We start from the raw sequence: 20,059 nt of genomic DNA, 5'->3' as shown, positions 1-20,059 counted from the left end.
TTTTTTATATTTTTATCACAGAAAGCAAGAAATAATATATGAAACCCTTATATGGCTAAATTATGCTTCTCAAATTTTTCTTCAAACAAAAGTTCCCTATTATTAGTCTTCACCAGCTATAGCTTGGCTTGTTGAACATATGTCTAGTGCCCTGAAGTGGCCCCCTGACCTCTGACCTTCAAGTACAAGGCATCTATAGAATTGCAGAAAGAGTCTGCGTTTGAGGAAGAAATTCTAGGGTTAAATGAAGTTCCCAGTTTAAGTATTTTAAGTATTTTTGGTGACGCTGTGCAGAGGGGTCTGGATATTGGATATTCACATGCCTCTCTTTTTCCAATGTTTCCAATGAGGCAATGAAGACCTCCAAAAACTTTTCTCCAAAATCTTTTGTAACAATATTTATTTATTTTCAATTTTTATCAATTTAACATTTCCTTGCTGAATAAACGTATTAATTTCTTAGTAATGACCCCAAAAGCTGTTCTTTTTAACTCAGGTTCCCAAAAAATATTAAGCAGCACAGCTATTTCCAACATTGATAATAAATGAACATATTAGGATAATTTTTGAAGGATCATGTGACACTGAAGACTGGAGTAATGATGCTGAAATTCAGTTTTGCCATCACAGAAATATGAATTACATTTTAAAGCATATTAAATTAGAAAACTGTTAATTTAAATTATAATAATATTTCACAATATTAGTTTTTACTGTATTTTTCATCAAATAAATGCATCCTTGATTAACATAAGAGACTTCTTTTAAAAAAAAAACATAAAAAATCTTACTGATCCCAAACTTTTAAACGGTACTGTATAATATTTTTTTTATACTGTAGTTATTGTTTTCAAGCACTAATAATGTATCGCTTATTGACACTGTTTGGTAGTTTCATGACAAAATGACATGCTTTCAAACAAGAAACAGCTGTAATATGTCATATTGCAAACAAAATGGTATCGGTTCATGTTCCATTTACTTTTAACCTTTTTTTCCGCTGGCACTGTGAACCTTAAAAAGGACACTGTGCAAACCTTTGCCTTTCAGCGGGTTTATGAGTTTGCTAAATCTGACGCAACCTTCCTTAAGGGAACCTCAAATAGAGTTTAGGTACTCATTATATGTACTCTGTCTGTACTGATTATAATTAGCTTTATATAAAACCATATAGCCATATAGTAAACCATATAGCCATTTAGTAAACCTGTGTGTGTGTGCGCGCGTTTTTGTGACAAATGACATAAATTTGTATAATGACAAGGGTATGACATAGGTATTACAAGGAGAAGGTGACTTTTCAGGACATTACCCCATGTCCCCACTTTTCAAAACGCATATAAATCACACAGAATGGAGTGTATTGAAAATCTGAAATAGCACAAAGTTTCCTGTGAGGGGTAGGTTTAGGGGTAGGGTTGGTGTAGGCCAATAGAATATACGGTCTGTACAGTAGAAAAACCATTACGCCTATGGGATGTCCCCACTTTTCACAAAAACAAACCTGTGTGTGTGTGTGTGTGTGTGTGTGTGATTAAATATGTAAGCCATGCAACATCTCTGACTGCTTTCTCTGTCCTTGTGAGTGATGGAAAAGTGTTTCTGTGGGTTTGCGCAGGGTGGAACTACAAGGCTAATCTTGTCGGACCTCAACAGCTTGTGTACATTAGCAAACCATCACTTTCCTCGGCTACTCGGAAGGCCTCCGGCATTCCCTTTCTAACAGTTTAATCGTTAATTAATAGAACCCTAATCATGAGCGAAAGGGAAAGAAAACGCGAGGCAAAATCTCCCACGGAAAGGTCGATGTTCTGATATTCTCGCACACGGAAACACGCAAGGTTAATTATTGAAATAATGTCACAAAACTCCTCTTGCCTGGCAGGCACAATTAATAGCCTTTAAAACAGCCATTTATTTCTTGCTACCTAAATTGAAGTTTAAAATCTGCAGCAGAGAGCGAATGGCTTTTTAACCATCTCGCGCTGACCTTAATATAACAGATATAAATGAACGCCGCCCGGCCGGTTAACCAGAGCGTCAGACCTCCAAATAGAGTTTCATACCGACCTGTCAGCCTGATTAGGCCTCGTTTTTTATTTCACTTAAAGAAAATCCTTTGCTCACACATGCACGAAAACACAGGGCTGCTAGCGAAAAGCCTTCAGGAATTGTTGCAGTCCATCTTTTTAACTTCCAGTTGAATGTAAGATGAAGATTTTAAATCTCCATTAAGCAAACAAACTGGCATCCACTGGGCCGCACTGATCCAAAAGAGCATTTTAATAGTCTGCGACGCTCAGCGAAGACAAACACGAGGCTAATTTGCTGGTGTTTAATGAGCTGCGCTAGATGAAAAGCCTTATGATGTTTAAATCTGAAGCCGTTTCGGAAATTTGTCTTAAATGTGAACGACGCTTTCCAAAAGAATGGGATCTTGTTTCATTTCCGAGACTAGCTTTTCAAAGAAGCTCCATAAACAAAAACATTGTTACTTCTGGGATAACTCCGTCCGTCTCTTTCGGGTTTAGAGCTTCCTGTTGTGTGTGTGTGAATGTGTGGGAAAGTTCATCCAAAGTTTCGTGCTTTATGCAAGAGCGCAGCTTGGCTGACACTTTTCAATATTCAACGCATTCTTGTGTGCGTACTCTCTCCATCCCAGGTGTTCTTGTTGCTTTGCATAGCGGACTGGATGGTGCACTCCATGTGGAAAAGCGGGAAAGATCCGGACAGTTTCTCTATCCCGTATCTGACAGCATTGGGCGACCTGTTGGGAACCGCCCTCCTGGCTCTCAGCTTCCACTTCTTGTGGGTCATCGGGGACCAGGACAGTGATGTGGGTGACTAAGATCTTTCTTTGATCTTTGACCCGCAGATCAAGCTATTCCATACTTGCTGTCTTCACTTATTGCCTTGAATGGCCGCTTGTCGGATCGGGCATGTGGCATAAAAACAAACTTAGCATTTCTCTGTCAGTTTGTGACTCTTCTTAAAGTGCCAGATGATTTATTAGCTGCATCGAAAGATTCAGCACTTGCAGTAAAGGATAGAAGGCGGTGAAGCTTCTCCATCATCTCAAACAGAGTGATTTCTGGTGTGTCTGACGTGGGACAGTACGAAAAGCTTCTTTAATGCTCACTTCTACCCCCTCGGGTTTCTTTTTCAGCACTAATGCAGTGGATGGACCAAATACAAACCCTAAAAACAAGAATATGTTAGATTGTCTTGGTGATTGTACTTTATTTATTTGTCTTGTCTTTCTTTAATTATTTACTCACGTTGCTCTTTGTCGTCTCTTTTGAGACTTGAGACCAGTTCCTCATGTCCAGTCGAGTCAGACCTTATTACAAGTATACACATTTTTACTCAAGCCGTGCCAGATCAATTCATATAAACCTCTGTAATGCAGTTTGGAAGTTAAAGTATTGATTTGTATTGCTTAATAGCGTAGAATAATGAACTAATATATATCAGCTTTGAGAAAAGGGAATAGACTTTCAACTGCTCGTTTAAAGAGAAACACAACGGTCTGAGTATCGATTGGAAATGTCAGGCTTTCTTTTTTGTTCTGCAACTACGTCTCTGTTTAATGGTCATGTATGCAACCAAACGAAATGGGATGAATTGGCAAAACAGACACTCTTATACAAGTCTTGTATATGTGTGTGTGTGTGCGTGTGTAAACATTTTTTGTACATTGTTACTGAGGTGCCATGAACGGCATTTTTCTATGGGGGAAAAAAAGTTTCTACTGGCACCAATGGAGGATTCTTTGTGTTTTGACCATGCTTTTTTTGATACTCAGAATGTTTAATAAAGGTTTAATAAAAGTTTATGTCCAATAGCCGTCAGTTTGATGTTTATTTTTTACATCCTTAGGACTCCTGAGGCCCTAATTCAATTCTGTCGACTGTAATTACCTGCATATGATGTCTTTGCAACTGCAGGGATGCAGCGAAACCTCCCTTATCGGTTTAGAAACCTCTTGCGCTTTTATGAGAAAGCTTTATATACATTCAAACAGAAGGTATTCGCTTGCTGTGTGAAAACAATAAAGCGTGAACCATAAAGGGTTTGATTACAAAGAGCTCTGCCAATAAAATACATCAGGCACTTCATAGTGTGCTCCTAAAATTTGCACTTTACTCCACCTGTTTTGTCAAACTGAGCAGTTAAAACTCGTTAGCCAAGCTCAGAAATGATGTTTTGTAATCCGATTTGCAGTTTCGTGGCCTGCTATTATTTCATTCACATATTAACATGGCCTCTGTGGGTAGATATTTATTTAATTACCTTTTGCACAGCTCATTATTGGCTATTAAATGCGACAAGAGTACAAACACTTTCCAGACGTCACTTATCACTCAACATTTTTGACATGTCTAGTATATTATTGTCGACAATCTAAAACAAAAGGCCTCTGTTTGAGTGTTTGGGAGTCTAGACAGGCCATGTTAATGATGGTTGTTGAACTCTCCTGTCTTCAGGGTTTAATGGGGTTATTTGAGCGGTGTGGTGGATTGGGGGCCCTGAAATCTGAGCATGCACATAAACGGCCCCCAAATCGAGCCAGAGGGACCATGCTGTTGCATATTAACACTCTATTAAAGCAATCCAATCCCCCAATGCAGCCCACAGCCTCTGTACCGTGATCCCTCATGTTCACCACTAACAACAAACAGGTCATCAAGCCAATTTACTGCTCTTGTGGAGCTAATCAGAGCAATGACTTTCAAAACTGGCATTGATTTTTGTGGGGTTTGGTTTTACATGGTCTCTAGTTGGGCCATGCTGGTCTGAATAGTTTATTTGCTTGACTACCAAATGGTGGACCTGGTAGACCATCTTGGTCAAGCTGGTAGACCACCTTGGACTAGCAAAAACCAGCTACCCTGCTCCAATAACCAGCTTTAGACAGTTCACTTTAAAGCAAAAATTCTGTCATCATTTACTCACCCTGATTTTCTTATTCTGTAGAACTCACATGAGGAAATGTTATGAGGATTGGGATCAAGGATAATGGACAATGAAGGACCATAATAATTATAATAAAAGTAGTCCATATAACTCATACACTATACTCAAAGTCATATGATGGCTTTAAGTGAGGAGCAAACCAAAATAACTTTGTATAAGTTGAAATTTAACCTTGACAGCCCAGATCAGTTTCATTATATTTTAAATTAAATTTTTCCTTTAAGCTTGATAAATAATGGAAGGCCCTTAAGACTAGCATTTTCACTGTTGTCTATAACATAACCTCGCCTTTTTCTGACAGTATAAGCAGCACTGAACTATGGTAATGAAGTCAGACTCAAGTCGACAAAACACCCACTCTTCCATTACAACCTTTGCCATCCTGATCATCAAGTACATCTTAAAGATGGGATTTGGAGTTGTCCCCTGGCATGAGCGTGAGAGTTAAATACAAGCCAAAAATGATGGTTTAGATTGAAGGACTTCATCCAACAACTCCACCTCAATCAGTTCTGAGGGCCCTGGACTGTACAGCATACTCTTTACTCACTGTTGTCACATTTTATTTCTCCATTTGGACTATCTATCGAACATTTTCATTTTATCCAGCACCACTTTTGACCTGAAATAGTTTTGAAATGCCAGTTCAGGGATATTTTAAAGGGCAATTGTTATTGTTTGCTCACACTCATGACGTTCCAAAACTGTATGAGTTCCTTTCATATGTGCAACGAAAAAGAAGATATTTTGGAAAATGCCTCTTTAGTTCATACAATGAAAGTCAGTGGGGTACCCACTGGACCCCATTGATTTTTATTGTATAGACAAACAGTTGAAATACTTTGTCCAAAATATCATCATCTGTGTTGTCCAAAAGAAAGTAAGTCAAACAGCTTCGAAATGAGGGTGAGGAAATGATGTCAGAATTTAGTATTTTTTGGTGAACTGTCATGACTTTAACAAACCACTCGTTTTGATTGTTCACTTCATCCTCTTCCTCTTTATTGTCAGTATTTGCTAAATTCAGCCATGAGCGAGAAGGAGAAGAAGTTGTCGTTCTCTGTCATGCTTAGACTCCAACAGAGAGCGGTTTCTGCCATTCAGGTGTGAAATTCCTTCTTGAATGAAGCTGAAGCGAAGGGTTGAAGGAGTTCAACTGTTGTGCAAATGGATTACTATGAACTAATCAAGTATACAGCACTGAGAAACACTTCTTAGGGAAATGGACGGACTGAAAATCTCCGCTGTGAACGAACCACAACCAATTTCATCCTTGGGAATTAAGGAACACTTCACTGAAAATATCTTCTTGCTTTTGGTTGTCTTTTGGCTGGGTTTTAGAGCTTGGAGATTAAACCAAATCATAGTAGTTTTCAGCTACGCCTGCATATTAGCAGTAAACAGCATAGCGGTCCCTAAGGGAACAACATCTAACTTCCCACCAACATCATCATTTCAGCCCTTCATAAGTTAGATAATGACAGAGAACTGCTGCCAACTCGACCCTGCACGTGTTCACTGAGAAAACCCAAACCCTATCGCAATGCCAGGTTTGATGTGGCTAAAGGACCTAATTCAGAGGATGAACTTCGCCTCAGCGGCTAGGAATTGGTGTATTCTGAGCATTACCGAGAGGTTACGGTGGAGGGTGGAGCGGAGGCGACCATAGCAGGTGCGGTAGCAAAGTTGCATGAGAATTGCACATTCAGCAAGAAAAAAAACCCAAAGCTCAGGATTTTCGATGTGAAGTTAGGCTTTGGCTGCAATCTCGCTTTTAACACCAAAGTGACAACCCACTACTACTGAAGCGTACATGAATCTTTCTTCACAGTGGAGTGACACACATTTCTCTGGCAGCCCGTGACGCAGATCTGTTGTGCCTATGTGGCACAAAAGCTTGGCACACTTTTGCGTTTCCTCTTGCATCAAACCTTCAAAGGTCCCACTTTAAATCTAGCTGGGATATAACATATAACCAGACACATCTGGACTCGCCACAAGACCTGGGAGGCCCTGCAAACACCACAAGGTCAGCCATATTGTCAAAGATTCAAAAATGTGGCCTTGCTAAGAGGCTAATAACTGGGTTCTTTCATATAGTAATGATAATATTGTTAGGGAGTATCTAGTCTCCCAAACCACATATTTGACGAATAAAGTCTAGTTTGTTTTGCTGCTTATTACACCCTCCTAGAAAGCACCATATTGTTGATCGGCATGTAAAACAGACAACCACTTTTCAGTTTGTTTTTACACGCCGTTTAAGGTTAATCTAAAAGAAAAAATCTTTTGAGTTGGTTCTTTTTATTGAATCATAAACACATTGTCCTCTTATGATGAGTCATTCTGTTTAGTGAATCAAATGCATGAAACTTGCTAGTAAACAACTGTATGTTGTACAGTAAGAGTGAGACTTCAGAAAGTAGTTACTGACTGATTATTCACATAACAACAGATATAAAGCTGTCCCTTGGCATTACTGGCATCAAGCTCTACCAGCTGAGCCACAGTAGCCATAAATGGTTTCAAACTGCACAACAAGCTCACAGACAAACTTAGACGTTGTTTATCTAAAGGTGAGGGATCACATTCAGCCTCTACTTATTTTGGATAAGCCCTATTAAACCCCCTCAGGATTTAAGGAAGATTGTAATTGAACAAATCCCCTATAAGAAGCTGTGAGCAGGGCCGTGCGATGCAGGATCCGAAAAAGATTTGATGTTTTCCTATGGATCATCTTAGCATAAAATGCTAGAAACCATGCCAAATGAGAAGGAACAGCTGTGTTAAAAAGATCCTTTTAACAACTGACAACATTTTCACTCAAGTTTAATGATTATGTGGAGACACAGACAGTAACAAATTGGCCACTAAGGGTTTAAGTTTCAGATTTATTGAGAAAACAGAGGAGAGAGAGTGTGTGAGCGCCTTCTCCAGCAAGCGCATTGATCCGACAGTTCACTTGGTTTGTATTTTTCTCATTTACAGTGCGAGGGTCCGACCCAGTGACCCGGCAGAGTCCATCCTGAATACAGAGGAGGAATAAATAAATAAATTAAACTGCCGATAGTTCAAGAATGTTTGTGAGCTCAAGAAAGCGAGTGGACGCTCACTGAAACAAATACAGCAACATTGAACCAATGTAGACAGACACTGATTATTAAACAGGCACATAGAGTAACAGGTAAGCCATTTGAGCATGTGTGGATGGTGAGCCTAGCCGTTCTGTCCTAGAGTGTGTAAAGTTAGCTAAGTTAGCTAAATATGATAAAACCTCCATCTGGGGAAGTGCTCAGCTGGAAACATGAATCGTAAATAAAGCAAATCATGTTTTGTATTTCTAAAAATGAAAAATGCTGTATGCAACGTGAGTGAGCTGTACTACATGCGATAGAGTGACAGTTTGAAAGGCACTGTGCCTGCTAATGTGGGCGCTAATGCGTGTATTAGCGTGGCTGTCGTGTGGGCGCTAATGAGGCTGTACCGTGTTTGTTGTTGCAGAACAAATGAAATAAACAGTTTATAAAAGGAGAAACCATCCAGGCTTTGTTTTCTGAGCTGATGATTCAAAATGAAGTGATTCATTTCACTTCTGATTCATTTCCTGTTCTGGTGAAAAGGAGAGCAGAGATTTGAACAGGTAATCTAATAACAACTAGATAAAGGTTTTATGTGTCTTTGTGAAAGAAAACATGCTAAATGTATCTACTGGAATCTCTTGCATGTAAATCTGAGTTGTTGTCCTAACCAGCAAGTCAGTTACCATAATTAGGCTACTGAATGACAACTCGGTTAAAATAAATGAGTTTTGTAATTATGGCTTCCATATGGTTTTACTGGTTTTCCAAGATTAGGAATCTGCATGGGAATTGTAATCTTTTTTTAAAAGCTCTTTTCATTTTTTTTTTGTTTGAGTAGGATAAGACGTATTAAAGGCAGCGTGAGAAAGGAGTAGCAGTAGAAATAGAGTAAACAAAGAAAGAGTGGTTGATAACGTGGCTTGGTTTTAAAAGATGTTTTTCTTCTCTTTTGCTTTTTTGCCACGTTTTACCCTCTGCATAGGGTGCTGCCACAAGTGTGTGTGAGTGTGTGTGTGGTCTTCATTAAAGACCCTGCTCTACAGGACTTAAAATCCTGCTAATCAGCACCCTCTTATTCAGGCCAAATAAACCCAGGACTTTTCCTAAAAAGCAGAGAGATATGGGAGAGAGAAAGCTAAAAGAAGCCGTTAGCCAGAGTCAAGATTTGCATTGGATTTTTACAGACAAAGACAATGAGATAAAGCACTGGGACACACCCACTTGTGGCCAATCGTGCATATAAATAAGCAATTTTTATAATTTTTGTGCACCGTCAAAGCAAATTAGAATCATAAAAGACAGCTTGCTAAATTAAAGGGAGTTCCTTTGAACTCAAACTGGGAAAGACGTTTAAATCATCATGGAATGGAACAGATTCGCCTGCATTTTCTCTCTCAAACACACACCACTGTGTGAAACTTTCCCATGAGAACAGCTCAGAAAACAAAGTCCTGCCCGTTTCCGTACACCCGTCACAAAACAACCAGCGAGGTATCCCAGCAACAGTGTTCTGCAAATGAGGCAAGAAGAAATATGAACAAATTATGACAATTAAACCTCAGAAAGTCTCTAGCTCTAAGCTGATTTCCTTTCCTGGAAACAACATATTAAGTCTTTCTCATCTCTATTTCACACAGTAATTCAAATAGTATTATAACGTGCTGCTCGCAGCAACTTTTTCCATTATAAACAAATACAAAATAAAACAAATTCCTGCTTTAAAAATCCTTACTGAAGACCAACTGAGGGAGGAGGGGTTGTGAGAACAGTGTGCTTGAGGCCAGCTTGCAGTGACCTCTGACCTCCTGACTGCTACAGATGCTCCATGACTGACCCAGTGGGCGGAGCCTCTGCCTGTCACTCACATTTGGACACGCCCCCTTCAGGAAGGCACCATTCAATGCCTTTTTTTTGTCTTCTTTTTTAGTGTGCACACACACAAAGGCCGCCTGAGTATGGGAGAAGCGAGGGAACTTCCAAAGGGAACACGAAATTAGAAGTGGGGAATTGAAGTCGGAACAAGTTTGATTGTATCTCGAGTCTTATTATTAGTCTAGGCGCTCCTTTCTGTGAAGCTTCAATTATGGCGGCGGCTGGTTGAGTATATTAATAGATAAACCATTTGAGCAGGTATAGCTCAGAATCTGTCATATTGCTTTTGATGTTTGGGAACAGGGGCTTTTACACTGGAAATGTACAATTCAATGGGCAAATACATCAGACTTCCGTCTCAAAAGACTTTCAAAGTGGTCCGCATTTGCAGTTGACCGATAGCTCCTTAGTCATCTCGAAATAAAGCAACCGTCCCTGCGGATATAAGTAAAATTTTACATTTGAGTGCTCAGTTGATTTCCCCCATCTGTGTCTTTCAGCCACAGTCCTTCTCCCATTGCTCAACCTTGTTGAACAAGCTCGGAACGTGTGCGCAACTGCATACATGTGATTACTGCAGTTTTAGGTAGCTGGGAATGGAGTAGTTGAACATTAGAAAGTCCAGTTTGTAAAGTTGGTACAGCTGGCCTTGCTGCTGGGAGCTGATGTTGTTGAAAAACATGGCTGCCATTTGGTCGGTGGTACGGGTGGATTTAGCGTACGACGGGAAGCGCAAGGAGTCACCCACCCCTGCCAGTTTGAGCACATAGTTGGCGTCCTCCTCCAGAGTCTCGTACTTGCCCACCAGATCGTAGTGGATGTGGCAGGGGTGGCAGAGCGAGTAGACCGTCTGCCAGTGTTCGTTGAGCGGAGCTTCTCTCTGAGTGCCCGGGTCCACCAGGTACTCAGCGAACTCTTGGAACTTCACGTCGGCACCGCTCTGCAGTGCCTCGGTTGTTGCATTCTTGCGGTACCGCCGCACAATCTTCGTCCCATAGCGTTTGTGAAATGAGGCGTTGTATCGGAGCGTGAATTTGTTACGGTAGGCCGACACCAACCGCTCGAAGGGTTCGCGCACGAAGAGAAACTTGAGGTAGCTCTTGAGCCGGTGGTTGATGTCGGGAATGCTGTACTGGTTGAGGGTCTTGAGGTTGGAGGGCACGTGGGCCTCGTTGGACAGAATCTCCATGGGGTCGCTGTACTTGCCCCGGCCGCTCAGCACCATCATGACCCGCTTCCAGTTGGTGCAGGCCACCTTGGGGACGTAGCAGTAGATGAGCTCATGCTCCTCGTCCACCACAAGGTGCTTGAGGTCGCTGGGGGTCAGGACTTGTCGCTTGCGGCTGGACGCGCTGTGGGCACGACATGTGTCCGTCACCTGATCCCGTCGGGCCTGATGCAACACCGCCGCCGCAGAAAACTCAGCCTGAGAAAGAGGAGAAGAAAAGGGTTGATGGTATTAATGAGAAAACAGATAAAGTAGGTCGAACAGTAGAGCATAGCTCAGGGATGTCCAGTTCTGCGAAGTTTAATTCCAACCAGCTCTAACACACTTGCCTGGAAGATTCTAGTGAGTCTGAAGACCTTGATTACTTTGGTTCAGGTGTGTTTAATTAGGGTTGGAGCTAAACTCTACAGGACAGTGGCCCTCCAGGAACAGGTTTGGACACCCCTGGCATCATGGGTTTATTTTTCAGGGAATGCTTGAACTGATAAGATGTAGACATTCAATGCAATGTAAGTCGCTTTGGATAAAAGCGTCTGCCAAATGCTTAAATGTGAATATAAATGTGAAGACTCATTTCCAACGCGCAATTTAAAGCTCTGTAAAGACCATAAATCAGCAGGCTGCCAAAAAGGGGAAATAGTGGCACCAGTCAGTATTATTAAAATCTGAGCTTAAATCCTCTACAGCAGGGACACTTAATTCTGCTCCTGGAGATCTCCCATCCCCGCCAATTTTAGTTTTAACCCTTTAAGATTAGTTTTAACATAACATCCTGTAACTCCAAATATTAAATGTGTTTAATTAGAGTAACTTAACTGTGCAGGGAGGTTGATCTCTGTGCAGGAAGGTTGAATATTAAAACATCCTAAATAATAATTGACTTTTATATTGTCATTGTACTGAAGCCAAATGAAATTATTTAAATATTATCTTGAGACTATTTACTTTGTGTTAAGCTGATTTTGATTTCCTACTTTCATAACTATGAATGTCAATAAAATACTATTTTAATTTTAAATGAACTTTTATAATCCTAAAAAAAAAATGCATTTTGATTTAAAATACTGTGCCTCATTTTGGCCAAATTATGACATAGTAAAACAATCCAGAATGCACTGATTAGAATGCGCTACAAACAAACAAGAAAAATGCATAAAAATGAGAGATTGTAAATACACCTTCCTGAAGATTCTAACCTAATTAAAATTAACTGTTTTACCCAATATTTGTGCATGATATTTATATACTTTTTGTTATTAGCTTAGCATCATATTAATGTCAAAATCTATTGCAATCAGTTGTAAGTCTTCCAGCGAGCAGTGCTATTTTGTGGTGTTTATCCTATTAAAGAGTGCTCTTAAAATCCTGAACTTCTTCCGCACTGTAACAGAAGCAGTGAATACACACCATCTCACCACATCAAACAAACCCAAGACTTGTAAAATGTTCTGCTGAAGGCCTGAGGCAGTGAAAGCGGAATCTTGCTGAGCTGTGTTGACCCTTCCCTCAATCTGCTCAATAAGGGCCAAAAGTTAAAGGTCAGTCTATCTATATATCTATCTATCTATCTATCTATCTACTTGATTCAACAGGTCTGGCAGTAATCAGGCCTGCGTGTGGCTAGTGAAATTTAACTCAGCTTTCTAAAATGATGTGGTTAATCATAGTTCTTTCATGATTTAAGAGGAGGGGCAAATAATTTTTCACGTAGGGAGGTAGGTTTGGACAGCTTTTTTCCCTTAATAAATGAAATTATCATTTAAAAACTGCATTTTGTATTTACTTGCATTATCTTTGCGTAATATTAAAATTGGTTTGATGATCTGAATCTTTTAAGTGTGACAAATATGCAAACAATTAAAAAAACAGGAAGGGGGCAAAAACTTTTTCACACCACTGTATCTATCTATCTGCCTATCTGTCTGTCTGTCTGTCTGTCTATCTAAACTTTCAGAATTTCACTTTTTGTGTGAACTATTCCCATTTGCGTTGTTCTTTAGTAGTTGAAATCGATATCTCTAGCTCTGGTTTCACTCGGTTTCATCAAGTTTCTTCATCTTGGATGTAATCTAACATTTACAAAGAGAACAGCACTGTACACTTCTCCAAAATCATTATTCAAACCTACAGCCACCCACATACTCTGTCTCTCTGTGTGTGTGTGTGTATGCGTATGTGTGTGTGTGTGTGTGTGTGTGTCTCTCAGCCTCTTTCACTCTCTTTTATACACACACCCACTCTCATCAGTTTAAGCGCTCTATTCCAGTGGAATTTTCCCAGAGTTTGTGGCCAGTATCTGCGCCGCTGACAGGTTTTAAAATTCCTAGAATAAAGCACCATTGCATCACCTTATTAACAGATCAATTAATATGGAAACCGAAACCATGTCTTTGCAGATACAGAACATAAAATCAGGTTGTGTAGACGTTTATTCTTAAAGGGAGAGTTCATGCAAAAATTTTAATTGTCATTTACTCTCCTTCCAAACCTGTATGACTTTCTTTCTTCCGCAAAATTTCTTTCTTCAGTCTTCTGCAGCTTTGTAAAATATATCACAAAAGTCCTGATATTGTACTTTTATGGTGCTTTTTATCATTTTTGAAGCTTGTTAACGTCCATGTTCATCTGCTTTCATTTTATGGAAAAGAGCAGCATGAACATTCAACTAAACTTCTACTTTTGTGTTCCACAGATAGAAGAAAGTCATACAGGTTGGAATGACACGAGGGTGAGTAAATGAAGACAGTTTTCATTTTTGCATGTGCTATTCCTTCAAATTTTATTCAAAGTTTATAGGAGACAGGCAGCATGAAATAATTAATTACAATGGATAATCATAATAATCAATCACTCAGTAGCTCCGTAAAAAATTCTTAAAACTATAGTCTGAGCCTCATCAGTAGCAGGACAGTGTCTGTATTTGGCAGAGCCGTTCAAAACGCTGAGAGCTTTTCTCGGAAGCACAGTCTCTTTATACATATATAGCTAATGATATAGTGTCCACTCCGGTTCCTGCAAACACGTCAGGATTTGGTAATAGAAAACCTTGATGTAAAAGCTTGAGTGGATTTTCCTGCTATCGGCCCTGAACTCCATTATGCAGGGGTATAGATAAGAGAAATGGGGTCGTAAGAAGTAAAAAAGGAGGTGAAGAGCGGTAAATGTGAGGCAAATTAAGGTTCGATGGCTCCTGGTTTAGTCACTTTTCTCTTTCTCTAAAAAACCTCTGCAGGTCCATTTTCTACAAACCTATTTTCTGCTATTTTTCATGCCTTTCCCTCTCTTCTCTTCCCTCTCTGATCTTAACGCAATTGACCATGGCATCTCCACAACCGTATGTCCACAGGCCCGGTTCAAAGCACAGAGTGTGTGTGTGTGTGATCGTGAGCTGTGTGTTGAGAGGGCTAACAACAGCTACACATGTCAATGACCAAAGCTACGTTCAGTCAGTCTGTGTTTGGGATTAAAAGTCATATTTACCAACAGATTATACAACAGTTTACAGAAGCATCTCAGATACTGTCTGTATGAATAAATAACTGAAGTCAAGCACCTTTTCTGTTGTCACAATAGCTATGAATAATGTTTCTAATCATAATAGTAAATAGTAACAATAGTACATATCAGAGATTGTATTTCTGTGATACTAAAAATTAGTGGTCAACCAATATACTGTATATCGGCAACATTTTCACTGAAGAGCAATTTTAAATCCTAGATTACAAACCCTTGTACATTATTTCCAATTTGCTGCTATGTCATATTCAGTTACTTTCCTTTTTATTTTTAAAACCAGAATCAAGGAGATGTTGCTATTTTTTTAATCAAGTTGAAATCATTTTATGAATAGTAATAATAAAGCAATAAGTTATTAAATTATTATAAATAATATAGTTGAAATAAATTATTTATAATATTATTTATAATACTATATATACTATATATATATACTGTATATACTGTATATATTAATTTTATTGCGTCAAATGTATAAAATATTTCTTACAGATCTGTTTTTTATCAAGTTATTTTTCAGATTTTTTTTATTATTATTTTGCTAAATATTATATAAAATAAATAATTGTATTGCAGCAATGTTGTGCAACTTAAACTTCAAGTTCATCAAGTTTATCAGGTTCAAACATGTTTTTCATATTGATTAATTTATCAAATTATTTTAAATATTTTCATAAATATGTAAAATAAATATTAATTTTATTGCAACAATGTTGTGCATCCAAAGTATAAATAATTTTTACAGACTATTTTTCAAACAGATTATTTAATAGATTATTAATATAAAATATTTAAGTATATATATATATTTTAAATATTAATTTTATTGCAGCAATGTTGCACATCTTAAATTATTTAAACTTTATATTAATTATTTAGTCATTATCTATTTATATTGAATAATCTTCAAAATATTGTAGTAAATATTATGTAATCATTTTTTATTGCAGCAACTTTGTGTAAATGTGATTTATCGTTCAGTTAATTCATGCGATATTATACATATATTCAGTACACATCAGCTTTTCAGTCACTCGTCTCTCTAAAATAACAGCCAAAAAACACTGGCTGACCACTACTAGAAAGTCTTCACAATAAAAGGCTCTGATCATACTTTAAAAATTCATTTTTGAGTTCATAATATTTAAGAGAGTCACTTTGTTTATAGACTGAGGTTGTTTATAACTGATCTGTGTGTGAACAGAACCGGATTCAGCACTGTATCCTAACTGAGGCTACCCTCCACAGGTTTTGTTATTTGTTCCTGCCTGTTTCTCTCCTGCGCTCGCACAGATGGCTCTGATCATACTTTAAAAATTCATTTTTGAGTTCATAATATTTAAGAGAGTCACTTTGTTTATAGACTGAGGTTGTTTATAACTGATCTGTGTGTGAACAGAACCGGATTCAGCACTGTATCCTAACTGAGGCTACCCTCCACAGGTTTTGTTATTTGTTCCTGCCTGTTTCTCTCCTGCGCTCGCACAGATCCAGCATCAGTCTTCAACACGTACTTTCACCTCGTTATCACAGAGCAGACAACGATGCTAAGATATATGGTCTCTCCCTCAGCCTATGTTTCTTTGTTTCTCTCCCTCCCTCAGTATCTCTGTCTCTCAGACAAAAACACACGTTCACATGGTGCTCTGTCAGTCTGTAGACGCCCTGAGCTAATTTATTCCCAGCACACCAACACAGCTAGCTGCTCTCCACCGTAATTAGATAGCTGGAATGCATTCACATTACAATAATACTAGAACGACACACACACACACACACACACATACACACGCACACATACACACACACACACACACACACACACACAGATGCCCACTGAAACTCTGGCAGAGGTTTGTGGGAAAGAAAAACAGACATATTTGCATTCAGTAGCAAAATGCATTAATGAAGATTCAGCATACAATAATTGTGAATGATTTGATAAACAAATATGTTGAATAACGAGTAAAAGTGAGTAGATGAAGTGAGTATTCGGCTGGTCATGTGATCTCAAAATGTTGTAAAATAAAGCCGTTTTTTATTAGGCTACTGATATGATTTTAACCCTATTTTTTCCAAAAGTATTTTTAATTTCTTTACATGTTAAATTTTAATGAGGAAAAAATGACTGCGCGCACCTTTAATGAGATTCAAATCGCACAGTAAAACACAGCTGGCAGTAGCCTGCGGTAACTGTAACATTTTGTCAAGTCGATGCGCTACAACAGAGCGTTGATATGCGTAAGTGTGTTTGAGGTACGTTTGTGTTTGTGTGCGGTACATTTATCTTCACCACGTTCAGGCTTTCCTGAAATACAGAGAGTGCAAAACGCCGTAAGAAGTAAACATAAATAGCACCACGAGCAAAGCATTAATAATCATACATTCAAAGGATCTGTTTGCCCACCAGAGAGAGCGGTGGGGTGTTTCTTAAATATATTGGCACTTTTGGCCCTGTGGAAGTTTAGAACTTTTCACACTCTAATTTACTTAATTTGTCTATTAATAATGTTCATCCTTGGAAAAATGGTTTTGCTGAGGCAAATTTCAATTTCAATAGATATGAATACATATTTAATAAATAAATTCATTTTTCTAAGGGGGTCTGAATACTTTCCGTACCCACTGTATATATATATATATTATAACACATAACAAAATGAAGGTAAATGTGGTAAACTTTTTTTCATGCTTACCTTGATTTTTCTCAGTTGTTATTTGTGCAAAAATAAAATAAAATCAAATAAAAATCTTTGTCAGTCTTTTATACAGATCTTTTTATTTTTATAGTTGTATGCATATAATTGATGCAATTTTTATGATAATTTAATAATTTTATGATTATTAAACATATGATGGATTTTCAAAATTTTAACACTAAATCTTATTGAAAGTTGAAATCTGTTTGTTTGCATAAAAATCAACCTGCGGCCATAGTTGAAGAAACACCCACTAATGTCTCACTGAAAGTTCGCTGCTGCTTTTTAGGAGATTGACTCTCGGTCACTGAGGTTATGATTTGCCCCCGTGACCGCGACGACCTCAGAAGCTCTCAGACTAGCTTTTATAAGCGTGAGATGAATTATTATAGAAAGTCAAAGCCTTGCCTCTCTCATCCTTTCCTCCATCTGTCCTCATGCTACGATTTATCATCCATTTATATGAGCTCAGAGAGAGTTTAGCACACTCAGAGGGCTGAAGTTTAACTCAGAGAATTCATTTGATTTCCTTACTAGAGACGTCCACAATAAAACGAGTACATTTTTCAGAATTAGATTCAAATCAGTTTGCACTTCAAAAGATATGCATTAACATTTATATTATATTATATTTATTATATGTCAACACACACGTATTATGGTAATATGTTATATGACAAAAACTGTAAATTAAAATTATTTCTGTGATGGTAAAGCTTAATTTTCTGCATCATTACTCCAGGCTTCAGTGTCACATGATACTTTACTCTCAATACGCAATACGCATACTCTAATATGCTTTTTTGGTGCTCAAATATTATAATTTATTATTGGTATTCAAATATTAACAGTGGTTATTGTTATCAATGCTGAAAACAGTTTTTGCTGCTTAATTGATTTTATTATTTTACTCTCTTTCATGATTTTTTGCTGAAAAATTTCCAAATAATCTTTTGAACAATATAAATGACAACTGAATGTGCCCTTGCTGAATACAAGTATTAATTAAAATAATAATAATAATAAATCTTACATACCTCTTATATCTTACATAACTTTTGAATGGTAGTGTATCATGGTTTCACAAAAATATTAAGCAGCAAAAACTGTATCCAACATTTATAATAATCAGAATTATTTCTTGAGATCCTAATCAGCATATTAGAAGGATTTCTGAAGGACCTGTGACACTGAAGACTGGAGTAATGGAGCAATTTAAAATATATTAAAATAGAAAACAATTATTTTAAATTGCAATTTTATATTTATATTATGTAAATTACATTATGCAATCTATTTAAAGCAAGTATAATACATAAATATATTATTTTAATTTATTGTATTATATATAAACATGCTAGTATGGTATAGTACATCTTAATCACATCATGCAGAAATTAGAGCAGAATTGGTGCTGATACACACAGGAAGTGTATCCTTATCGTTCTTATCATTCCTCCATTACAGTGTGGACACGTCAGGCTGGCAGCGGCTGTTGCTGTGGCGATGATGATGATGATGATGACTCATGCCTGCTGCGCTGAGTCCAGCTGAGTGCTGCGCTAGTTTGTGTGCCCTCGCGTCTGTCTGTATTTGCTCAGTAAACACCAAACTGCATGGCAGCGAGTCCTGCGCCGCGAGACAGTTAATACCTCTTTTCAGCTGTCGCATACACATACTCATACACACACGCGCGCGCTGCTGATAAAGCTGTCCTTGTGCGTCTCTCCCCCTCACACTCAGTCCCAGCAGTCCCTGATTCGACGCGCTGCTCGTCTTGACAGATCTCTTGTCTGTCTCTTAAAGCGGAGGGCTTGATTTAGTGCTGCTGCAGTAAAATTGATCCCGTGTCAATGAGAGGAGGAGAAAGAGGCGAATGCTCTTCTGCTCGCAAACCCTCGTTCACAAGAGACCAAATCAACTTTTCCAAACTGTAAAAGCTGAAGCAACTTTTCCATGATTTTCGCTAACAGCCACACCGCAGGGATGAACTCCTTCTTTCTCATAAAAACACGAGTTTACACTTCATTTTAACAGCCTACTAAAAAGGTCAAGCCACTGTATGATGTCTTTCCAGTGTTACATCATAGTATGACTCTATTATTGCATCATCCCACAATACAATCAGTGCCTTTACATCATTTTCATATTTCATTTATGCTCATACTTAAAATAAGGGATTTTAACAAGTGAAACAGACTTATTGAAAATATATTACTTGAAGAAATTACATAATGTCATTTTCTGGTGCAAGTAATCATGTGACTTCCTTTGACCTCTAGAGGATATCTAATAGAGGTGTATGTGAACGCCACTGACGAGAGAGAGGGAGAATGGAGCGGCCGGAGAGATAGAGAGAGGGGGTGAATGAGTGCAGTGTCGAATGCCCTCAGCGCTCAAACAGGAAGTTTCCACTGGCTCTGCCCGACACTGCCAATGTGTCCTTTCTACAGGCCAGGTACACGCGCAAACACGCAGACATGAACTCACAGGGTGCTGCATTGAGAGGTTGCGTAAAAGTTCAAGGGAAATGCTACCATGTGTGCTGGCAGTGTGTGATAGAGAATTGTGGGATACCTCTAGAGTGATGTAAGACTGTTACACTAGTATTGAAGAACTTACTTTGAAACTGAAGCTTTAAAGTGGTCATATGATGCGATTTCAATTGTTCCTTTCTCTTTGGAGTG

The 20,059-nt window shown here is 38.3% G+C and overlaps 2 protein-coding genes across 4 annotated transcripts in view; one reads left to right on the top strand and one right to left on the bottom strand.

The window, feature by feature from the left end:
* LOC107743571 (solute carrier family 41 member 2-like) overlaps window positions 1–20,035 on the top strand; it is a 41,462-nt gene extending 21,427 nt beyond the window's left edge. Inside the window, exons 11-13 of one of the 2 annotated variants that reach the window (XR_001640416.1) lie at window positions 12,548–12,695; window positions 13,850–13,885; window positions 18,840–20,035. Coding sequence is in view for 1 of the 2 variants with exons in the window: in XM_016556882.1 (XP_016412368.1) it covers window positions 2,663–2,848 (186 nt within the window). In the remaining variant the exon portion in view is untranslated. Of the gene's footprint in view, window positions 1–2,662; window positions 3,842–12,547; window positions 12,696–13,849; window positions 13,886–18,839 lie in introns of those variants that run through there. The other variant, XM_016556882.1, reaches the window with a different exon arrangement.
* Window positions 10,091–20,059, bottom strand: part of chst11 (carbohydrate (chondroitin 4) sulfotransferase 11) — a 42,415-nt gene continuing 32,446 nt past the window's right edge. For both annotated transcript variants that reach the window (XM_016556952.1, XM_016556958.1), the window contains exon 3: window positions 10,091–11,355. In XM_016556952.1, the coding sequence (XP_016412438.1) occupies window positions 10,501–11,355 (855 nt within the window). In that variant the 3' untranslated portion in view covers window positions 10,091–10,500. The remainder of the gene's footprint in view (window positions 11,356–20,059) is intronic.

Source organism: Sinocyclocheilus rhinocerous, unplaced genomic scaffold (genome assembly GCF_001515625.1).
Source record: "Sinocyclocheilus rhinocerous isolate Xijiao unplaced genomic scaffold, SAMN03320098_v1.1 scaffold551, whole genome shotgun sequence".
Lineage (NCBI taxonomy): Eukaryota > Metazoa > Chordata > Actinopteri > Cypriniformes > Cyprinidae > Sinocyclocheilus > Sinocyclocheilus rhinocerous.
Note: the sequence above shows the minus strand (reverse complement) of the source record. Positions and strands in the feature narration are given on the sequence as shown.